The sequence below is a fragment of the Chelonia mydas genome, chromosome 4 (genome assembly GCF_015237465.2).
Source record: "Chelonia mydas isolate rCheMyd1 chromosome 4, rCheMyd1.pri.v2, whole genome shotgun sequence".
In the NCBI taxonomy this organism is placed as follows: Eukaryota; Metazoa; Chordata; order Testudines; family Cheloniidae; genus Chelonia; species Chelonia mydas.
The window spans coordinates 70,002,460-70,024,982 of NC_057852.1; the positions used below are offsets into that span (position 1 = coordinate 70,002,460).

Below are 22,523 nucleotides of genomic sequence, written 5' to 3' on the forward strand. Positions count from 1 at the left end.
AGTGTAGCAAAAGTTTTGGGATTAAAGACTCCCTGTTGCATTCAGATTCCCAAGCAATTTCCACAGTATTCCAGAATCAAAGAGGAAAATTAAAGGGAGAGCCTTAAAAATCAATAAATAAAAATCCGTGAGCTAGTTCCCACTTCTAAATACAAAAAAAAAGAAATTAAGCCAGCAATGGTTAACAGGTTATGAATGTCAAGAACCAACTGCACCTATCACTGATACTAATACTATCCAAGATACCAAGGAGGTATCAGTCTCAGAGTCCAGAGATGCATAAACATCATTTACAGATACAAAATCTACCTTACACAACTCCAAAACAGCCATCTGGAACTGTTAGGATCTGTCTAGCACACTATTACAAATAGGACAGGAGGTTATGAAACAGGAGAGAAAGGGGAATTTTAAAAGAACTGTTGTGCATTCTGTGACCATAGGTTGCTTCATCTGAAGACGTGTCTAACATTATTTACAGTAAAAGAATACAAAGGCCACAAGACTGCAGCTTGTATACATAGAAAGAATAAAGCTGCCAGCGCACAGTTTCTGCTTACTGAAAATAAGGTAACAAGAAAAAGAACATTAAGAGTCAACAGACTTCCGTACATAAAGCCCAGGACTTCAAGCAGACAGCAGAGAATAAATTCAGATTCCCCATAGGAATTACATGCCTTGCCTAAACAGAGGCCTAATCCAGAACCTGGTCAAAAAGAAAGCACCACTAGAGGATGTGAACCAGTGATGTCTCTCCCGCTCTGGGTTACACTTACTGCTGTGGTTTAACTCTTACGGGTATTAATGCCACAGCCTTTGTCAGGCATTTTTGAAGAAACTCCAATGCAACTAAAGGAACCTGGTAGTTTTAATGACTTTCATTAACAGCAAAATAAAGTGACTTGCATGTTTGGCAACAAACATGGAGCTACTGGATCTCATAGAATAAAGAAGAGTACTAGTTATGACAGAGGAAAAAACCTTAAGACAGAACTCTTACAAGTTTCTTGAAATCACGATGTTGAATCACACATGTCTTTTTGAGATTGGGTACCTGAGCCAGAAACAAGACCTACTAGTGGACATCTGCAACTTCTCATCTTGCATGGCACAGATGATTATGGTACTGACTTTGTCTGCCAGTTCTTACAGGTACCCTCATGAAGGAGAGACAGGGAAGAATAAAAAGGCCAAAAATTACAAAGGCATGTTCTGGAGTAGTTTACAGGGAGTGGCAGTAGGTGCAATAGTAGGGCAGCATGGAATTCAAAAAAGATGCTATCATATCTAAGAAGAGGCACCTATATCTGGATCTGGATTTTTCTCCTGGGAGAACTGCTCTGCAGTACTGACTGCACAGTGACTTAAATTCTCTGTGAAATGTTTTGTCTCAGAAGATACATTTTTTTCAGTCAATAAGAGAAAGCTGGATCCAAACACAGAAAACACACACTAAGTGCCCCTTATCTCAGCTAGGCAACTACTGTTGTGTTGTCTGTACTCACTAGCACTGTCTTCCATATCAAGATGTCTCTAACAGATGAAAGAACCTTCCTCAGAGTACAGGACATGGATTAGAGACAAAACTACTAATGTTAGACATATTTACATAGCAGGACAGGATAACTTGCATCCAAGAGTTCTAAAAGAGCTGGCCAATAAGCTCTGTGGACTGTTATAGTTGATTTTTAATAAGTCTTGGAACACTGGGGAAGTTCCAGAGGACTGGAAGAAAGCTAATGTTGTATCAATATTTTAAAAAGATAATCAGGATGATCTCACTTAATTATAGACTTGTCAGCCTGACTTCAATTTCAGGCAAAACAATGAAACAGCTGATATGGAACTTGGTTAATAAAGAATTAAAGGATGGTAATATAACTCATGTCAACCAGTGTATGTTTAAGGAAAATAAATCTCGTCAAATTAAATTTGATATAATTTTAGATTAGACTATTTAATTTGGTTGATAATGATAATAGTGTTGAAGTAGTGTACTTAAAACTTCTGTTAGGCATTTGATTTGGTAACACAATATTTTGATTAAGAAACTGGAATGATTCAAAATCAACAAGGCACATATGAAACAGATATAAAAACTGGCTAACTGATAGCTCTTAAAATGTATTTGTAAATGGGGAGTCAACATTGAGTTGGTGTGTTTCTAATAGGGTCCCACAGGGATTAGTAATATCATCATCAATAACCTATCTCAACCTGTGCAAGACAGAGCTTATGCTTGTGGGCTGAGTGAAGAGTTCACAGCCACAGTGCAGTCTCCTTTGGTTGAGCCACAATCAAAAAATTCAGTCTGTAGCTTAGGAGTGCTCTTGGATTAAAGTGAACTAATTCTAAGATCTCACCTAATAGCATGTCTACCGTCTCCAGTTGGCTAAAAGACTCATTTCCATCCTGCCAAACGATGATGTGGCTTCAGTTATTCGCACCTTTGTTGCCTCTCAGCTGAACTAAAGCAATGTGGGTATGGCATCTTCACAACTGAGGAAACTACAACTGCAAGAGAATGCTGCAGTCTCCTCTCAGCAACACTAGCTACTGTGAACACATCAAATTTGTCCTCCACTCCCCAAGCTGGTCTCCCGTAGAATAATTAAGCATGTTCAAGACCACAGTCCTTATCTTCAAGACACTTTATGGAGTGGTCACAGTGTGCCTAAAAGATCGACTAAAGCTCTGGGATGAAGATCATGGTTGACAACTACGCTCCTCTGGCAAAACTGAACTTTCAACTGTAAGTGTAAAGATTGTCTGTGAAGGAGACTGAGCTATTCTGGCCCAAAACTATGGAACTAACCACCCCAGGAATGAAGGGCCATTACAAACTTCATCACTGTCCGCATGTCTTTGACCTCGCCTTCTAAATTAATTTGATTTTAAAAAATGCGTTTAATCGGCGTTTTAATCACACTGTTAAACAATAATAGAATACCATTTATTTAAATATATTTTGACGTTTTCTACTTTTTCAAATACATTGATTTCAATTACAACAGAATATAAAGTGTACAGTGCTCACTTTATATTATTTTTTATTATTTTTTTACAGTGCAAATATTTGTAAACAAAAGAAATAGTCTTTTTCAACTCACCTCATACGTGTACTGTAGTACAATCATGAAAATGCAACGTACAAATGTAGAATTATTATTATTATTTTACATAGTGTCTTCTGGAATGGTGGCTGAAACATGAAGGGGCATATGACTGTTTAGCATATCTGGCACCCGGCAACACCGGCTATGGCTAAAAATGCCATTCAAATGCTTGTTCTCACTTTTAGGTGACATTGTAAATAAGAAGCTAGCAGCATTGTCTCAAATAAACTTGTTTGTCTTAGCAATTGGCTTCACAAGAAGTTTAACAGTCTTTTGGTTTTTGTTTTGTTTTTGAGTGCAGTTATGTAAAAAAAAAAATCTACATTTGTTAGGTGCATTCCATTTTCAGTAAAGAAATTGCACTACAGTACTTGTATGAGATGAACTGAAAAATAGTATTTCTTTACATACAAAATGGGAAATGACTGCCTATGAAGGAGTACTGCAGAAAGGGATACGGAGGTCATAGTGGACCACAAGCTAAATATGAGTCAACAGTGTAACGCTGTTGCAAAAAAACCTGAACATTATTCTGGGGTGCATTAGCAGACATGTTATAATCAAGGCACGAGAAGTAATTCTTCGACTCTACTCCGCGCTGATTAGGCCTCAATTTGAGTACTGTGTCCAGTTCTGGGTGCCACGTTTCAGGAAAGATGTGGAGAAATTGGAGAGAGTCAAGAGAAGAGCAACAAAAATAATTAAAGGTCTAGAAAACATGACCTATGAGGGAAGATTGAAAAAATTGGATTTGTTTAGTCTGGAGAAGAAAAGACTGAGAGGAGACATAACAGTTTTCAAGTACGTAAAAAGTTGTTACAAAGAGGACGGAGAAAAATTGTTCTTAACCTCTGAGGATAGGACAAGAAGCAATGGGCTTAAACTGCAGCAAGGGAGGTTTAGGCTGTACATTAGGAAAAACTTCCTAACTGTCAGGGTGGTTAAGCACTGGAATAAATTGCCTAGGAAGGTAGTGGAATCTCCATCATTGGAGATTTTTAAGAGCAGGTTAGACAAACACCTGTCAGGGATGGTCTAGATAATACTCAGTCCTGCCATGAGTGCAGGGGACTGGACTAGATGGCCTCTCGAGGTCCCTTCCAGTCCTATGATTCTATTATTTATCTTTTTTTTACAGTGCAAATATTTGTAATACAAATAATATAAAGTGAGTACTGTACACATTATATTCTGTGTTGTAATTGAAATCAATATATTTGAAAATGTAGAAAACATGAAAAATATTTAAATAAATGGTATTCTATTATTGTTTAACGGTGCGACTAAAACTGTGACTAATCGGGATTAATTTTTTTAATCCAGTTAATTTGTTTTGGGTTCATTGCTTGAGATAACTGTGACTGACAGCCCATATATCTATATCTATCTATTATAATTTTATAATATTATAGAATATAAAAATATTCCCAAAACAAAAACCCTTCTCCCTCCGGGGAGTAGATGAGAGAACAAAAGCATGACATATATTAATCAAGTAACTTTATGCACTACTGGAAAGTGCTCAGATATTACAGTGATGAGAGTGGTGTAAGAATCTTCATAGAATAGAACAGAAGAAATTAAAAGAATATCATTACTGATAAAATTTGGAAATGATAAAAAGATTGGGGACTGGTAAGTAATGAAAAGGACAGGAACTGTTCAACATGGTCTGGATCTCAACAATCAGCAATATGTGTTTCAATATGGCCAAATGTAAGATCTTACCTTCAGGAACAAAGAATGAAGACCATACTTACAGAATGGGGGATGCTATCATGGGAAGCAGTAACTTGAAAAGACTTGAGGATCATGGTGGATAATAAACTGAAAATGAGCTCTCAGTGCAACACTATGGCCAAAAGGTCTAATGAAGTCTTTGGATGTACAAACAAAGAAATATCGGATAAGAATAGGGAGGTTATATTACCTCTGTATTTGGCACAGGTGCACCTACCACTGGAATACTGTGTCCAGTTCTGGTGTCCACAATTCAAGGATGTTGAAAAACTGGAGAGGATTCAGAGAAGAGCCAGGAGAATAAGTAAAGGACTGGAAAACATGCCTTTTAATGAGAGATGCAAGGAGCTGAATTTATTTAGCTTGTATGATGGAATATACCCTGTATTCATACCCTACATGCTACTGTAATAATCTTTGTACAAAGTATGCCTGTAGGTATCATTTGAAAACTCAAAATCTGCTGGCCAGTATTGTCCTGGTAAAATATGTGTGGCAACACTGTACGTGAAGTTAAAAGATTCCCCTGTGTGGTGTTAACAATACATGTTCCAAACCCCAGAGCCCTGCCCAAACAGAAGCTGGCAAACCGGTCTGTCCTAAACAAAGAAATGTGTGCTTGCCTTAATTTACATTTAAGCAGTAAACAGAGTCATCAAGCAGGAAGGGAAGACAAAGGAAGTTCAAACAGGTGAAAAAACCAGGAGGGAATGAGACTCCTGGATCTCAGGTGGAAATTTTTTCAAGAGGGGGACTGAAACTATAAAAAGGAGGCACAAACATTCCAATGCACCTCTTTTTCTCTCCCTGCCCATTGCATTCACTGTACCTGAGGAGACAAAGAAAGCAGCCACTGGACTCTGTGAGAGAGGTCCTGACCTAAAGACTTTGGTCAGTAAGACTGCTGAAAGCATGTGGTGAGAAAACTTTGCTTTGAATCTATATAGTTTCTTAAGTTAGGCACCAGTAAGTGTTTTATCTTTATTTTTCCTTTAACTATTTCTCACTTTTATGCCTCATTACTTTCACTTAAAATCTCTCTCTTTTTAGTTAATAAACTTTTTTTATTGTTTGATCTAATCCAGTGTGCTCAAACTGAAGTACTGGGTAATGTCATTTGGAGTAACAAATTGTGAGCATATAATTCCCTTAAAGAAATAATGGACTTACTATATTCGTATGGTCCAGGAGCAGCGGGGCAGAACAGGACTATCTTGGGGTGTATGTGCCACATGCTAGCCCAGCAACCAAATGGGTAATACAGGCACTGCTGGCCACTGCTGATCTGCAGTTTCACAGCAGCTGGGAGAATAAAAGGGCTGGGAAGCAGAAGAGGGGGGAGGCTAACAGGAAAGTGAGCAGACTGGAAAAAGGAACGTCTGTGCTAGAGAGACGCCCAGGGACAAACACCCCAGAAAAGCAGCAAACAGGCCAACAGATTGAAGAGCCTACAAAGGCCTGAGGGAAGGTAGAAAGGAGCTCAGGGCACTGTCAGAATCGGCAAATCCTTATTCTACTTGTCTAGCCTGAGGGCCCTGAACTGGAACCCAGAGGAGTGCGTTGGCCTAAGTTCCATTACCAACTCACTGGCAGACCTGAGAACAAAGAGAGTTTCCAGATTCCTGGACACCAAGAATGGACTGACCGCCCTGCTGCAGAGCCACGCCTGCCTGTTTGTCCAGGGGGGCACTGTTGCATGGACACTGCCTCACAAGGCCTTATGTTTCTGGGGAAAAATATGGGACTGGGATTGTGTTCGGATCACCCTATAATAATTTTTAAGGCTAGTAAGAGCCAAGGTGTGGCTGGCTGCACAACACTCACAGACATAGCTGGGAGTGACTTACATGCTGGAGGTTGTTTGTGAACAGTCTAGGTTGGGGGCCACAGCAGCAAAACATTGTAAAGGGCACCACAGGTTACAGGGCAGGGGTGACACAGCTACTCAGTCTGGATTGTACCCTGGTATGTCACAGCTTGTTCAAGAGAAGGTTAAGGGATAACTTAATCACAGTCTACAAGTGCCTACATAGGGAACAGAAATTTTAAAATAGAGGCCTCTTCAATCTGTCAGACAAAGGTATAAAAAAGCTCAATGGTTGGAAGTTGAAGATATACAAACTGAGACTAGAAAAAACGTGCAAATTTTTAACAGAGAGGGTAATTAACCATTGGAGCAACTTACAGGGGCTGTTATGGATTCTCCATCACTGGAAATTTTAAAATCAAGATTGGATGTTCTTCTAACAGATATGCTCTAGTTCAACCACAGCTATTGGATTTGCAAAAGGAATTAATTCAGGAAAGGTATACAGCCTGTTTTATGTGGAGGTCAGACTAAATTATAAGAATGGCCCCTTTTGGCCTTAAAAACTGAATCTATGAAAACAGAAGAGCTAACAGACTTTGCTGCAAATGCGACTATAGTATTTGATATTCAGAGAGGTCAGACAGGATAATCAAAATAGGCTCATCTGATTTAGAAATGGAAGACCCAGGTACAGCAGATGATTCAGGGATTGTTTCATGATAGTTCTGGGTACTGAATGCAGGAGGGACAAAGATCCAGAAGTTGAGGATTCAAGCAAGTTGCTCTTCATAAGACATTTCTTTCCCCTTTTTCTTAATTTGCTTTCGGACTCACGTTGAGTAAAAATGTTGTTCTCTTGGGAAGGGGCAGGAGTATGCTTCTCATACTTACTCCACAGCAAGGCAGAGCAAGACTGCGGAATGAAAGGCATTGTTGTCCAGGATCTTTAGTGCCAAACTTTTGCCATAGTTCAATGTGTGCTACTACCTATCACAGATGTAATCACATCAAACAACCCAAAAGTTTCTAACTAGTTTACCAGAACTGCAGAAAGGAGAATGACAATGGAGACAAAAGATGCACAAGGAGCCTCAGTTTTGTCAAATGCTACTTACGCCAAGAGCAGCTTGGTAGGTGACCTCAGATGGGAAGGTAAATGAAGGCCCAGTTGTAACCGGGCTGCTAGGGGGTGGGGTCACAATTAGTCCTGTGGTACTGATATGAACCTGTCAAAAAAAAAAAAAAAAAAGATTGCTGTCAGTTTTAGGTACTTCCTAAAACAATATCTTGTCATGGTAGATTGGTACACTTTTTGATTAATGTACTACCAGCACTCTTCTGTGAATACCACCATCAGCAACTTTAGCTTGTTACTTTGACTCTCTGGTAGTAATTTACATAGAATATTTGTATTAGATGACACTGCTAATCTTTCAGGCTCTATATAAGACAGAAATGATCTTTCAGAAAAATTGGGAGATATACATGCAACTAACTGGGTGAAAAACACTATATGTTTATTTTTCTCTTAATAGCAGAGAGCAAATGAGTTTAAATATAAAACATTTAATTAGTTTGTAAGCTTTATGTGAAATCCTCTTAGCATTTTATAGCTTTCTTTAATATATTCTCCCCACAACTGTCAACTTTACAAGTACTGTAATACAGAAGATTGTTCATCAAAGACAGTAATGTGTAATCAAGACATTAGAAGAACACTCAAGGATTTTAAAAATAGAATCAGATATAATCTAATACTCTCCCTTATCAGTATCAGAAATAACATCAGAGATTGTTCAAAGTCCAAGAGTTTCTGAAATCAAATTTATCTTTTACCATGTGTGCTCTTTGTTAATTTTCAGTATTTTATTCAATTTGGACAAAATTCAACTGAGTAGTCCAGTTTCTTGTTCCCATATATTATAATAAATCTGCTGATGGTTTTCTTTTATTTACAGCACTTGAACAGAATGCTTAAACTGAAAAACCTTTCTATTCACATTACAATAGGCTTTGCACAAAAAAAAAATCCCCCCAAACCCCTAAATTTGGAGCCTAAACTAGTAGAAAACATCCCTTTACATATAATTTATTACATATGTTTAGTTTGAAAAGGATTTGAAGCCTTTATTATGACAAAAATGCTTTAGAATAATCATTAAAATGTATGAAATGTTTTGTATTTAATTTCAGGTAGCTTACCTGAGAAGGAGCACTGCAGGAGAGGCCTGTCAGTTCACTTATTCGGGCAGCCGCTGTGGGGTTACTGGAGCTGATGAGGACAGGAGGACTTATTTCCATTGAGTGACGGTTTTGAGAAGACTGCGAGGACTTGTTGGACATGGTAAGGGAGGTAAAGGAATGCCGTTTTTTGGTGTTCTTCTTTGTATCAGTGTGCTTTTGGACTGAATTGTTGTGGGATGCCCCAGAGGTACCTTCTCCAGAGTCAACAACAGAACCTGAGGGCTTATCCAACTCTATCAGCTGCTTGGCTGCCGTATTAAACTGCAAAACAACCAACACATTAAGAAATGATTTTAGAAATCTTTAATTTAAGAAAATTAAAGAAGTAGTTGACTAGACAGAAGAAACACTTCTAGATTTTACTTTTATTCATAAATAAGAATCAAACCGAAAACTATAGAATTCAGAACTCTTTATGATGTACTGACTCACCCTACAACTAGATGCCCTACAGGTACAAGTCTTTCACTATAACCTACTTAAGTGAAGTTTGACATGGTCATTCCACACTAAGTCTTTTGAGCTTTTCCAAAGAGATACGACACAAGCCTGAAGACCTAATGCTTTTGTGGTCACTTCTGTTAATGGATTTCACAACTCTTGCATGTTTGATTAGCAGAAGCAGTAATAAAAGCAACAGACTTTTGGTTTTAATTTATCCATTAATATCTTGTCCATTATGATAAATTACACTATATTAAGTAGGCAACTAAATCCTGTCTCTGTAATAAAGAAATAAAGAATCTTGGGCATTGTAATCTTCTGACAGTCAGAAGATTAACACTAGATAAAATAAAATAAAATTGAGAAGGGTAAGAGTTTATTCTTCATAAAACCATGTTATTAACTGCCAGGAATTTCTATGTATAGCTTAAAACTGTTGTAAGAAGCAGTATAGGGAAACACATTCATTCACGAACTAAAGTACATCAATACAAGTAGACTGCAAGTGCTTCTTTAAACATATTAATCCTCATTAAAAATAATGCCAATTTTTAGTGTGAATAACCTCTATTTGGAAAATTCGTTTGTATTTTGCCAGGGGGTGGCGGGGCAGGGAGGCATATTTTTTCCATGAAGAACCAAGTAAGAACAATCAAGAGGAAAGTATAGGATTATTTACTATGGAGTCACTGTTTTTTCACCTCAGCATAGTCTTTTCTTTATTTGCCTTAGCCATTTTCCTGGGAGCCACAAGACTCCTGCTATGTTCAGGGGAAGTTTAAAAAAATGCTTTATTTTACCAAAACCTCACTATATAATTATTGTATTATTTGTATTCTGGCAGCCCCCACACTGAGCTAGGTGCTGTCCACACAAAGGAAGCCAGCCCATGCCCTGAACAGCTTACAATCTAAGAAGATAAGTACTATACAAAAGGTGGGAGATAGGGATAAAATATACTATCAAAATAGTGTGTGCTTGTACATGTGTGTACAAATATGCCCACATGCATACATATACAGACTTTATTAAAAATATTAACTATCCCCAACTGACTTCTACTTTAGCCAGTATTAGTTGGCAAATTTCATGCAGACTTCATAATACAAATGAGTCTTCAACTGGGATCTGAAGGATCTGTTCAGGGAGGAAATTCAATGCCAGTGTGAGTGTGTAGAAAAAAACACATGTGGGAGAAACAGATAAATGGGGGTAAAGGCTGGAATTGCCAGAGTAGTGGAGGATCAACATTAAAACGGACAAAAGCAGATAAGCAGGAAAGGGCAGAGCTGTGGAATGCCTGGAAGGCAAGGACAAAAGGTTTGAACTTAGTGTCATGGAAAGGGGGAGTCAGTGGAGGCATTCAAAGGGTGGGATGACATGGTCAGAGCAATAATCCTGAAGATGATTTTAGTGTTTTGAATGGAGTAGAGAAGAGCAATAGGAATTTCACAGAAGACACAGGATTAAACAACATGGTGGTAAACATTTCCAAGACCTGTGTATACTATGACTTCCCCTGTTGCTACCATTGGTGATGAATTATATCTTTCAAAGACTGTTAGTGCAGGCAAGGCCACAGATAACCTAGGGCAGTCCTGTTCCATTGTAGAAAGAGCCTAACCATAATGGTTATACACACAGCTCTGCCAATGAATTTGCAAAACCGTGCTCCTTATTTAGTATTGAGATTCAACATTTTATAAAAAGACTAAAAACATGTTTTTAAGAAGCTAAGGGAAACATTTTATGCTAATTTATTACAGTGCTTTAAATTGATTAAATTCCAGATACGTGGGCTGGAGGACACAAAGCAAGAAAAAAAATGTTAACAAGAAGCTGAAGAAAATTGCTCTGCCACTTGAATTCTCATGGTCCTATCCTGCAGACTGGATAAGTAGCTAGGCACTGTGAGGATTAGACATACTGCAGATTTTGTACTCATATCCATTTTATTCTTCCATCTCAGATTAAAATTCTTCATATCATTCACAAGAATATGCAGATCCTAACTCCTAGCAAAACATGTTTTAAACAATGGCAATGATAGTTTAAATTCCCATCCATTTCTATTCTGTCTGCAATGTATGTAATGAAGATTTTGTTCCCAGATGACCCAGAATTACAGAAAGAAAACCAATATTTCATTTATAAAGCAAGAATCACCTATTGGGGAAGAGCAATTAAATGAGTGAAAGGCTTACCCAAGGGTCTCAAAAACCACTGCTAAAAGCTTCCTCAGGTAATTGTTCCACTTAATTATGTTTGTTTACTTTCTGAAACTAATAATGCCTGCAGGATCTGTTTCCTCTATTTAGAGGGAACCCCAAATTAGAGAAAGATTTTTGGCATGTTTATGGGATTAATCCAAGATTAGTCAAGCGTACGGAATCTGCTGAGCTCTCTTAGGCAGGGAAACAAACACAAAAGAGCAGCATATAGGCTAAACCGTGGAATGCACTGGCTATTGGCCTTTCCTTAAAAACAATCTGGAGACTGTAACAGTTACAGAGTATAGCTGCTCGCTTCTTCCTTGGGATAGGAAAGGGAGAGCTCATCCAGTCTGCTCTCGTGTGCCTGAGCTGCAGACACATCAGAGGATCAGTGAAGCATACATCCCCATCCCTAACTACAAAGCACGAGGAAATAAGCCACACCACATTTATGTTCCATTTATTAGTTCCCTCTTCTCAACCTCAACCACCTGTCATCTACCACGCACAGCCCACCTTCAACCTGAATACCAATGGGCACACTTGAACTCTGACTAGAATTTACTGATTATATATTCATGTGTTTTCATGATCAATATAGAATTGCTATGGCTTTCATAAGTTACATTGTAGGTAGTACTGTAAGGGATTTAGTATAGGTGTGCGTATATAAATAAATCTGGTGTCCAATTGCAAATGGTGAGTGCAAGAGTGGTTTTCGATAGTGCTTAAGAAAGCTTGTATGAATTGGTTATATATGTTTTTAGTGATTGTTCTAAAGTTTGTATTCATGAGAATGTAGAAATTACAGAACTGAAGACCTTCACCATATAGGCTACAATGAATTTATTGCCCTTTAGCCTTTTCTGGTACGAACAGTTAGCTAAGTTTCATCTCAGCACTTTCATTCAGCATTAGGCTGGGGCTAAGTCTCTCTCAGTCAAGGATCCTTGATTGTGAAATTCCCAAACAGGCTACTTTTAGGGCACACTTCAAGACCCATTTATTTCCCTTGGCTTATCTATTTTGAGGACCTTTTCAATGTGAATGTAAAGGTTATTTACAATGAATACTTCTCTTTAAATAAATTTGACATGTACCAGAGTATGATTTTTCCATTAAGAACATGAAGTACTCTTTCTGAAAGCAATGAAAAACATTGACTTTTGAATAATTTTTCCATTGTACATTCCAGGCTGACAAGACAAGTGAAGGCAAGTTTATATAAAACGTTTAATTCGACTGTTCTTGATTTAATATTACTAGAAGAGACTAATTTTTTCCCCAACACTATAATTAAGACTACTTTGTCTAATCAACAGCAAGTCTAGCCTAATAAATGCAAGATTTTAAAAGTACTGAGTCAGGAATTCAACCTCCCTAAAAGGAATGGAAATAATTAAAAAATGAAACATGTTTCAAACTACTTTTTTGATGGGTTGGGGCTAGGGCAGGAAGAAGAGGGCTAGTAAGGAACATGACTAATTTGGTAGGTAAATCTTGAGTTCTCAGTGACTAAACTCGTAAACTAAGGGATGGATGCATTAGACATTATACTATCTTTTTAAAATTCTACCAAAATGAACATTTCACTTGTATTGTTAATACTTGTATGTTTTGTGCATTTGGCATAGATTCACTTTTTTAAAGACTACAGGTGGATTATTGTAAGAGTGCCTGCCATTCATTCCACTGCAGTTTCAACAAGTTACTGCACATTTCAGAAATCTGAAAATAATATTTTCCTCTCTATATGCCCTATAACTGAAAAGTGTTTCCCAAAAAACTTTTTACTCCATTATATGTATCACTTTACTTTCTAGCTGTTACTGGAGACTTAAAAAATCTTTATATTTGAAGGAAAGCCTATGTGGATTTCATTAATTGTTGAAGAAAGAAAGAAGGATCAAATTTGGAGTTTATTTAAGAATGTACATTGTACTCAGCACTATAGACTATGCATACTGTGATACAGCATGGCCAGAAGGCAGCAGGAGAGTGATATAGGAAAGATATGTAAGACCCGGGATGACGAGAAGCCTTATTCCATGTAGAGGGAAGAAGGGTTTCTATAGATTAATTAAAAGCACCTGAAGCCAATTAGAGCACCTAAAGCCAGTCACCTGATAAACCCCCCCTGCTTCAGTCAGCCAGGTGAAGGAGTTGCAGCAGAGTGGTTTGGAGTTGGAGCAGAGAGCAGTGTGAAGGAGTTGAAGTACAAGAGAATTTGGAGAAGACCAAGACCCTAGGTAAAGAGACATGTGGCTTGTGCAGAGAGAGGGCAGGAAGCCCACAAGCTGAAGAGCAGGAGAGGGAAATAGCCCAGGGGAAGCACTAGTTCAAGTGGTTTGCCACTATCCCTAGGGCCTCTGGGCTGGGACCTGGAGTAGAGGGCGGGTTACTAGTGGGACAGTAGATACCCTAGTTCAGGGGCAGGAAACTGCGCCCTGAACACCCCCCCACACACAAGAAGAGGAAGTGCAGGACCCATCATAATTGTGCCAGCAATTTGCCACAATACTGATTGGTCTTGACTGGATAACTGGTATTCCTGGCGCTCAATATAGAGGCCTGTCGACCTGCCACCCCCTCAGTTCCTTCTTGCTGGCTACTCCGACAGTGGGGTAGGAGGGTGGGTATTGGAATGGACATGAACAACACATCTCAAAGAACAAGAGTTACGAGAAGGTCAGTAACTGTTTTTTTCTTCTTTGAGTGCTTGTTCATCTCTATTCCAATCAGGTGATTCACAAGCCCAAGTTTAGGTGGTGGGATTGGAGTCGTCCACTGATTGGAGCACTGCTCGTCCAAAGGCTGCATCATCTCTGGTCTGCTGGATAATCATATAGTGTGTGGCGAGAGTATGCATGGAGGACCACATTGCTGCTCTGTGGATTTCCTGAGTGGGAACCTGAGCCAGGAACGCTGTTGATGAAGCTGCGCACTGGTGGAGTGCGCAGTGATCGGCGATGCAGGAACCCCTGCCAGGTTGTAGCACTCATGAATACAGGACGCTATCCATGATGAGATGCGTTGTGACAATTCCGGCAGACCTTTCATTCTGTCCACCACTGCCATGAATAACTGGACTGATTTTTCTGAATGGTTTTGTTCTCTCGATGTAAAAGGCTAGCGCCCTGTGGACATCCAGAGCGTGTAGTCTCTGCTCCCTGCTGCTGGAATGAGGCTTAGGGTAGAACACCGGGAGAAAGATGTCCTGGTTGATATGAAACTGTGACACAACCTTCGGGAGGAAAGCAGGATGAGGTCTGAGCTGAACTTTGTCGTTATAGAACACAGTGTAGGGAGGCTCTGACGTTAGGGACCTGAGCTCAGACACCCTCCTGACCGAGGTTATTGCTACCAGGAACACCACCTTGTAAGAGAGATAGAGCAGGGAGCATGTTGCCAACAGTTCGAAGGGTGGTCCCATGAGCCTAGAGAGGACCAGGTTGAGGTCCCAGGCTGGGACAGGCTGTCGGACATGAGGGTACAGTCTGTCAAGTCCTTTTAAAAATCAGCTGACCATAGGGTTAGCAAACACCGAGCAGCCCCCTGCGCCTGGATGGAAAGCCGATATGGCGACTAAGTGCACCCTTATTGAAGACAACGAAAGCCCCTGCTGCTTCAGATGGAGGAGGTAGTCCAAAATGAGCAGCACTGAGGCTAGCGTCAGGGGTGAATGGCGCTGCGCCAACCAAACTGAAAATCTCTTCCACTTGGCAAAGTAGATGGCTCTCGTAGAGGATTTCCTGCTGCCAAGGAGGACTTTTCTGACCTGGTCTGAACAGGAAAGCTCCATCGGGTTCAACCATGGAGCTTCCACGCTGTAAGGTGAAGCAAGTCGAGGTTCGGATGTTGAAGACAACTGTGATCTTGTGTCAGAAAGTCCGGGAAGAGTGGAAGGGTGACCAGGGCTTCCACAGACATGTCTAGGAGAGATGTCGTAACCAGTGCTGTCGGGACCGGCCTGGTGTTATCAATATGACCTGAGCTCCTTCCCTCCAAATCTCGAGGAGTACCTTGTGAATGAGCGGTATGGATGGAAAGGCGTAAAAGAGATGCCCTTCCCATGGAAGGAAGAACGCGTTCGCTCTAGAGCCCAAGCCGTGATTCTGGAAGGAGCAGAACTGCTGACACTTCCTGTTGTGTCACATGGCAAATAGGTCTATCTGGGGAAAGCCCCACCTCTGGAAGATTGAGACCACGACGTTCAGGCAAAGGGATCATTCATAGGCATGAAACAACCTGCTGAGGTGGTCTGCCAGTTTGTTCTGTACCCTGGGGAGGTACAACACTTGCAGGGGTATTGAATGTTTCACACAGAAGTTCCACAGCATGAGGGCTTCCTGGCACAGGGGAGAGGAGCGTGCACCCCCCATTTGTTGATATAAAACATTGCTGTTGTATTGTCCTTCATAACTGATACACAATGTCCCATTAAGTGTTCACAGAAGGTCTGGCATGCAAGATGCATTGCTCTCAGCTTTCTGACTTTGATGTGGAGAGCCAGGTCTGCTTGAGACCAGAGACCTTGGGTCCTGGGGTCTCCCAGATGAGCTCCCCAGCCCAAGTCTGATGCGTCCGTCACTTGCAACAGAGATGGCTGCGGAGTGGCGAAGGGAATCCCTGAGCACACCTCCTGAGGGTCGAGCTACCACAGGAGGGAGTCGATGACTGGGCGAGGCAAGATCACGATCCTGTCCAAGCTGTACCGGCCTGGGCGATACACTGACGTGAGCCACGACTGAAGAGGTCGAAGCCTGTGTCTGGCATGCTCCGCCACGTAGGTACAGACAGCCATGCGTCTGAGAAGTTTCAGGCAGTTTCTTGCTGTGGTGGTGGGAAACTGTCTGGTGCCTCGAATGATATCTGTCAGGGCCTGAAACCTTGCTTGTGGCAGGTATGCCCTGACTTAGGTCGAGTCCAGTACTGCCCCTATAAACTCTATCCTCTGGATGGGGGACAGAGTTGATTTTGCTTCGTTCAGAAGGAGACCCAGGTTGTCGAAGGTGGCTCTGATGAATCTGACCTGAGCCTCCACTTGGGTCTTGGAGAGGCCCTTGATCAGACAGTTGTCAGGGTATGGAAACACCTGTACCTGGCGCTTGCGTGAGAATGCGGAGATGACTGCTATGCACTTGGTGAAAACTCGAGGTGCTGCTGACAGGCCAAATGGAAAGACTGTAAACTCGTAGTGGGTACCATTCACCACACACCTTAGGTACTTTCTGTGGGGCTGGGTGATTATGATATAGAAATATGCATCCTTCGAGTCGAGGGCAGCATACAAGTCTGCTGGATCCAATCATGATTGAGGCCAAAGAGACCATGCAGAACTTGAGTTTCTTCATGAACTTGTTGAGTTCTCACAGGTCCAAGATGGGCCTGAGGCTGCCTTTGGTTTTCAGTATAAGGAAATACTGGGAATAAAAACCCTCACCCCAGTGCTCCTGAGGAATCTCCTCTACTGCCCCTAGAGATAGGAGCAACTGCACTTCCTGGACAAGGAGCTGCTTGTGAGAAGGGTCCCTGAAGAGGGACAGGGAAGGGGGATGGAAGGGTGCGAGGGCACAGAATTGGATGGAGTATCCCCTCTCTACCATGCAGAGCACCCAACAGTCCGAGGTGATAGGGGACCATGCATGGTAGAAAGGGGATAGTAGAGATGAGAAGGTAAGGTGGGGTGGATCCAGTTGGGGATCTGGTGCGCCATCCTCGTCTGCTCCTTCAAAAGGACTGTTTTGGCCCAGGGGGTGGTTTAGATTGGTCAGAGCTCTGACCTGAGGACGGGTGCAGTTGCCTTCTGCCGTTCCTGTTCCTCCTCCATAAGCCGTCCTGACGGCTCTGCAGCTGGTAGAACCGTGGAGGAGGTTGTGGCCTAAAATGTTTACGCTGTCTAGCCAGAGAATGGAGGCCCAACGATTTGAGAGTGGCTCTTGAATCCTTCAGGCTCTGCAGCCTTTTATCCGTCTTTTAGATAGAGCCAAACCCTCGAAGGGGAGGTCCTGAATCATTTGTTGGAGCTCATATGGCAAGCCTGAGACTTGGAGCCAGGAGCCCCTCCTCACAGCTATGCCTGTGGCCATCACAGGAGTAGCTGCATCCGCTGCATCCAGTGCAGCTTGTAGCGAAGCCCTGGAAATGAGCTTCCTTTCCTCCACAAGAGCTGAAAATCGGCGCAGGAGTCTTGCAGCAACAGCTCCACAAAACTAGCCATTGCCCTGCATGTGTTGAAGCAGTACCTGCTGACAATGGCCTGCTGATTTGAAATGCGGAGCTGTAGGCCTCCAGTGGAGTAGACCTTTCTCCCATAAAGGTCAAGCCTTTTCGCCTCATGATTCTTCAGGGAGGGTCCCTGGAAGCCCTGATGCTCACGTTGGTTGGCAGCTTCGACCACGAGAGAGTCAGGTGTGGGATGTGTGTATAAATGCTCGTAACGCTTGGATGGCACAAAGTAGTGTCTTTCGTTGTGGTTAGCTGTAGGGGGCAACAAGGTCTGCCACAGAGATTTTGTGGTGTCAGAGATCATAGAATAACAGAGTTGGAAGGGACCTCTGGAGGCCATCTAGTCCAACCCCCTGCCCAGAGCAGGACCAATCCCAACTAAATCATCCCAGCCAGGGCTTTGTCAAGCCTGACCTTAAAAACTTCTAAGGAAGGGGATTCCACCACCTCCCTAGGTAACACATTCCAGTGTTTCACCACCCTCCTAGTGAAAAAGTTTTTCCTAATATCCAACCTAAACCTCCCCCACTGCAACTTGAGACCATTACTCCTTGTCCTGTCATCTGCTATCACTGACAATAGTCTAGATCCATCCTCTTTGGATCCACCTTTCAGGTAGGTAAAAGCAGCTATCAAATCCCCCCTCATTCTTCTCTTCCGTAGACTAAACAATCCCAGTTCCCTCAGCCTCTCCTCATAACTCGTGTTCCAGTCCCCTAATCATTTTTGTTGCCCTTCGCTGGAGGGCAGTGCAAGCAGGTCTGGAGGGGGCGAGGTCGTCCATCATTGGATCTGCATCTCCACTACCTCCTCTGCCTGAATGCCCAGGCCCTCGGCAACCCTTCGCAACAATTGCTGCAGAACCTTGTTGTCCTCTAAGGCTGGGGCTGTCACCGTGCCCGCCAATGCCTCATCTGGCGAGGACGAGGAAGAGACCCCCATGAGGTTTCTTCTGCACCCAAGGGGTCCTGCAGCACCTGGATTTCTTGGCCCGGTGCCAACACAGATGGTGTCGCACCCCCTCAGTGTAGGGTCTGTATATATTGACACAGGCACCTGGGCCCAGCTGCACCAGAGGCATCAAAATGATAGTGCAGGGTGGTAATGGGCCCGTGGTATGACTGGTGCTGATGACCTGTCCCATCTGGGAGGAGAGAGAACAGTGCCGAGAGCTGAAGCAGTTCTTGGGCAGCCTCAAACGCCTCAGGTGTCGAAGGAAGGTGCAGCTCACGGCTCGGTGAGCGAGGAGGGTCCGGACTCAACCGCCCTTCCACGTGGGCAGGACTTGGCGCGATCATCATTGGTGGAGCAGCACTAGTGTGGCCCGACACGATTCTCACAGCAGCAGGCTCCTTAGGCCTAGTAGGGGGAGAGCCACTCCTCTCCGGCCTCTTCTTTTGCAGCACCAACGATTGCGAACGGTGACTGCATGCGGCATGTGAGCCATGAGTGGAGCCAGGATGGTGCCACGAGTCCTTATCCTTACCCAGCACAGGTGCTCGTGCTGACGATGCTGAAGTGCTCTGCACTGAGGAGGTACTCAGTGCAGGGTCCGTCAACCCAGGGTCGGACATGGGGAGGAGTGCTGCCTCCATCAACAGGAGCTTCAGGTGCTACTCTCTATCTTTTAAAGTCCTGGGCCAAAAGGTCTTACAAATGGCACGACAATCCTTCTGATGGCCCTCTCCTAAACACTTTAGGCACGAGGTGAGGATTGCTTCTGGACATACACTTGCCGCAGGGTTTGAAGCCCAGAGACCCTGGCATGCCCCGGTGTCAGGAGAGCATAGAAGCGGATTCCCCCCCGGCCAAAGGAAACTTATGTAACACTAACAAAATACTATCTATGAACAAACAATGGAAAACTAATGGAGAACAGTGTAAGAAACTGCTAAATACGCCTGTTGAGACAAGAGCACAGGGAAGTTCCAGCTGTCACTGGCTGTAAGAAGGAACTGATAGGTTGGCGGGTCAACAGGACTCTATATAGAGCACCATGAAGGCAAGAATCCAAGGGGCGCCCAGGCCAACCTGACAGATGCTGCTAGGGGAAAAATCTTCTGACTACTGTGCATGTGTGCGTGCACACACCTGATTGGAATCAACATGAACAAGCACTCGAACAAGAACTAGGAGTTACATGGTGCTGCCACATTCTGTGTAACTTTATGCGAATTACTTAACCTATACCTCAGTTTCCCTGTCTGTACAATGGAGACCATACTCACAGGGGTACTGAGAAGCTAAGTTCTTGAATGAATGTGGACTGCTCAGATACTACAGTGGTGAGTAACATAGAAAAGCTAATGTATAAATAAATGAAATTAAGCATTGACCTGGGCCCAATTCCCAGCTGAGTCACAGACTTCCTCTGTGTACTTGGGCACAGCACTTAGCCTCTCTCATTTCTGCATCTATAATATGGGGATAACATTTCTTTTCGCCCGTGCTCTGTCTTGTCTATGTAGACTGTAAGGTCTTCACAGCAAGGAGTATGTTTTACCATGTGTTTACACCGGCTTAGCACAATGGGGCCTTAATGTCAGTTGAGATCTCCAGGCACTTCTACAATACAAACAATAATTATTACACCAGTGCTCCATAGCCTGTACTGGTTGCATTACGATTTTTGGATGGAATTTCAGGTGTTGGCTTTCTCCTATGAAGTCGTAACTGATTTGGGCCTATATACCCAAGAAACCACCTCTCTTCCTGTTTAAACTTACCATATTTGCACTCTCCACTCCCAAGTCTAAAAGAGAGGTTTCAGGCTGTTTTACATAAAGGGTCCTCAACTCTGAAATTCACTCCCTTGTTTGGTCCACAATAGCCTAAATTTGCTGACCTTCAATGACGCTCATTTACTTTGGTGTGGTGGGCATTAGGGAGAAATGGAAGCGTATTGTATACCTGATTCATTCATTTTTTCTATTTTGTGAGTAAGTGTTGGTTGGGAAGGACCAGGCGCCTCGCAGGACACACAAGAAGGCAAAGTCCCTGCGTCAAAGGGTTTACAATATAATATTAAATGTGATATAATGAACAAAGGCAACAAATAGTAAGGAGAGAAAAGGGTGAGGATGCACATTCATTGCATCAGCAAGTTTATGAGGTTACTCAGTTTACTCATGTACATATATTGGATTAATATTGTATGTTTTAGAATTATCGTCAGCATTTACAGTTTTAGAAAGACATATTTCTATTTATTTAAAGTACTTTTCTCATAAGGCTTATTATACGATGGCACAACTTTACTCACCTCAACATACGAAATGGGAAATATCCCTATCTTGTCAGCCAGCATTCCTTCAGCCCAGTTTTCATCTACTCGGCGAATCACAGTCAGCACATCGTCCTGTACAAACATGAAGTAATTATGTCTCCCAGCTCAAATTAAGCTATTCATTTAATTTCTCTCCAAAACACAAGCATCATCAGACAAAGGGGTACATGAAGAATTCAATAGCAGGAGCTTCATTTTCACAATATGAACCTGCAGTTTTTGGAATTAAAATGATTTCCAGTAGAGCTTCCTCATCTTGGTCAAGTCCTGCACAGCAGCCCAAGAACTAATCTCAGTCAGTTATTTGAGTTTCTCCTGAGCAACAGACTGCCTGCTGTGCCAACTCTAGTGTATTCCATCAATCCCTAATTGAGTCTCAAACTCTCCTTACTTATAAGCTAGCTTGTTCCCCGTGTTCCCAGCTGTTGCTTTTCTCCTCATGTAAGAACATTAGCAAACTTAGAAAGTATAACTGATATCATCTCCTTTGAAATACAGAGTTTTAGTTTTAAGCATGCTTGCAAAGAAGCTATTATTTGCTCAATAAATTTATTTTGCCCTAGAAACATCACTAACTTTTATTTCATTGAAAAGCTCAGAAATGCTAAGAAACACTTGCACTGATATAAAATTGAAGATTACAAACAATGCATACATTGCACACACTACTTAAAAATCAAAGCTGCAATGCAATATAATAACTAGGCTGATTATCCTTAGGAGCACTAACATTTTGTTCAGTAAAAGCTATTTTCTGTTCACATGTAGTTGTACCGGTCTCGTAAGAGGGAGAACTGAATATTTAAGACCTCCCACTTGTATAATTTCAGGTGACCTTTCCATTTTTAATAGCTGAGGGCTGTAAAGACATCTAACTAGTTTACATGTCTGATCTTGTAACATTTTTTGTGCAGTCTGGAAAAATTAACGTACTATAAATTTGTAGGCAACTGAAAAAAACAGCCCCAAGCTACGGTTAAGTGTCTTTTAAGATTACTCTTCATAATCTTAGTACTCCTATTAAAACTTCACATCATTTCATGCCTTCTAAGACAGAAAAATAACTCAAATAGGAACAAAACAAAAGGAATTGACTCTTTTCCAAAAGGCAATTTTTATTCTTATGTAGTGATACAAAGCTCACAGTTAGTATTAAAAATGCCCTGGATTAAATGAAAACTTGACAATTAGTATGAACTCTGACAACTTTAAAAATAAGTGAAAGTTCCCTCTGGACTGTGAATACTTTAAATTCACAATTCAGACTCTCTCAAATTCAGAATGCATATTAAAGCAGTTAAAAAAACTGCACTCTCAATTTCAGTGGTGAAATCCTCAGAGGAGAACAGTGTCTGTGGTTTAAGGGAGGAAAAGAAGTGGTATATATTGAAGAAATGCCCTGTGAACTTACATATCCTTGGCTTCTTAACATATCAGAGCTA

General features: G+C 41.8%; 1 protein-coding gene across 1 annotated transcript in view; it reads right to left on the bottom strand.

Annotated features, from left to right (window-relative positions):
* Positions 1 to 22,523, bottom strand: part of SH3RF1 (SH3 domain containing ring finger 1) — a 154,052-nt gene that overhangs the window by 50,281 nt on the left and 81,248 nt on the right. The window contains exons 4-6 of the mRNA XM_037897508.2: positions 21,058 to 21,153; positions 8,869 to 9,171; positions 7,782 to 7,892 (exon numbers count right to left, since the gene is read on the bottom strand). Coding sequence (XP_037753436.1) covers positions 7,782 to 7,892; positions 8,869 to 9,171; positions 21,058 to 21,153 — 510 coding nt within the window. The remainder of the gene's footprint in view (positions 1 to 7,781; positions 7,893 to 8,868; positions 9,172 to 21,057; positions 21,154 to 22,523) is intronic.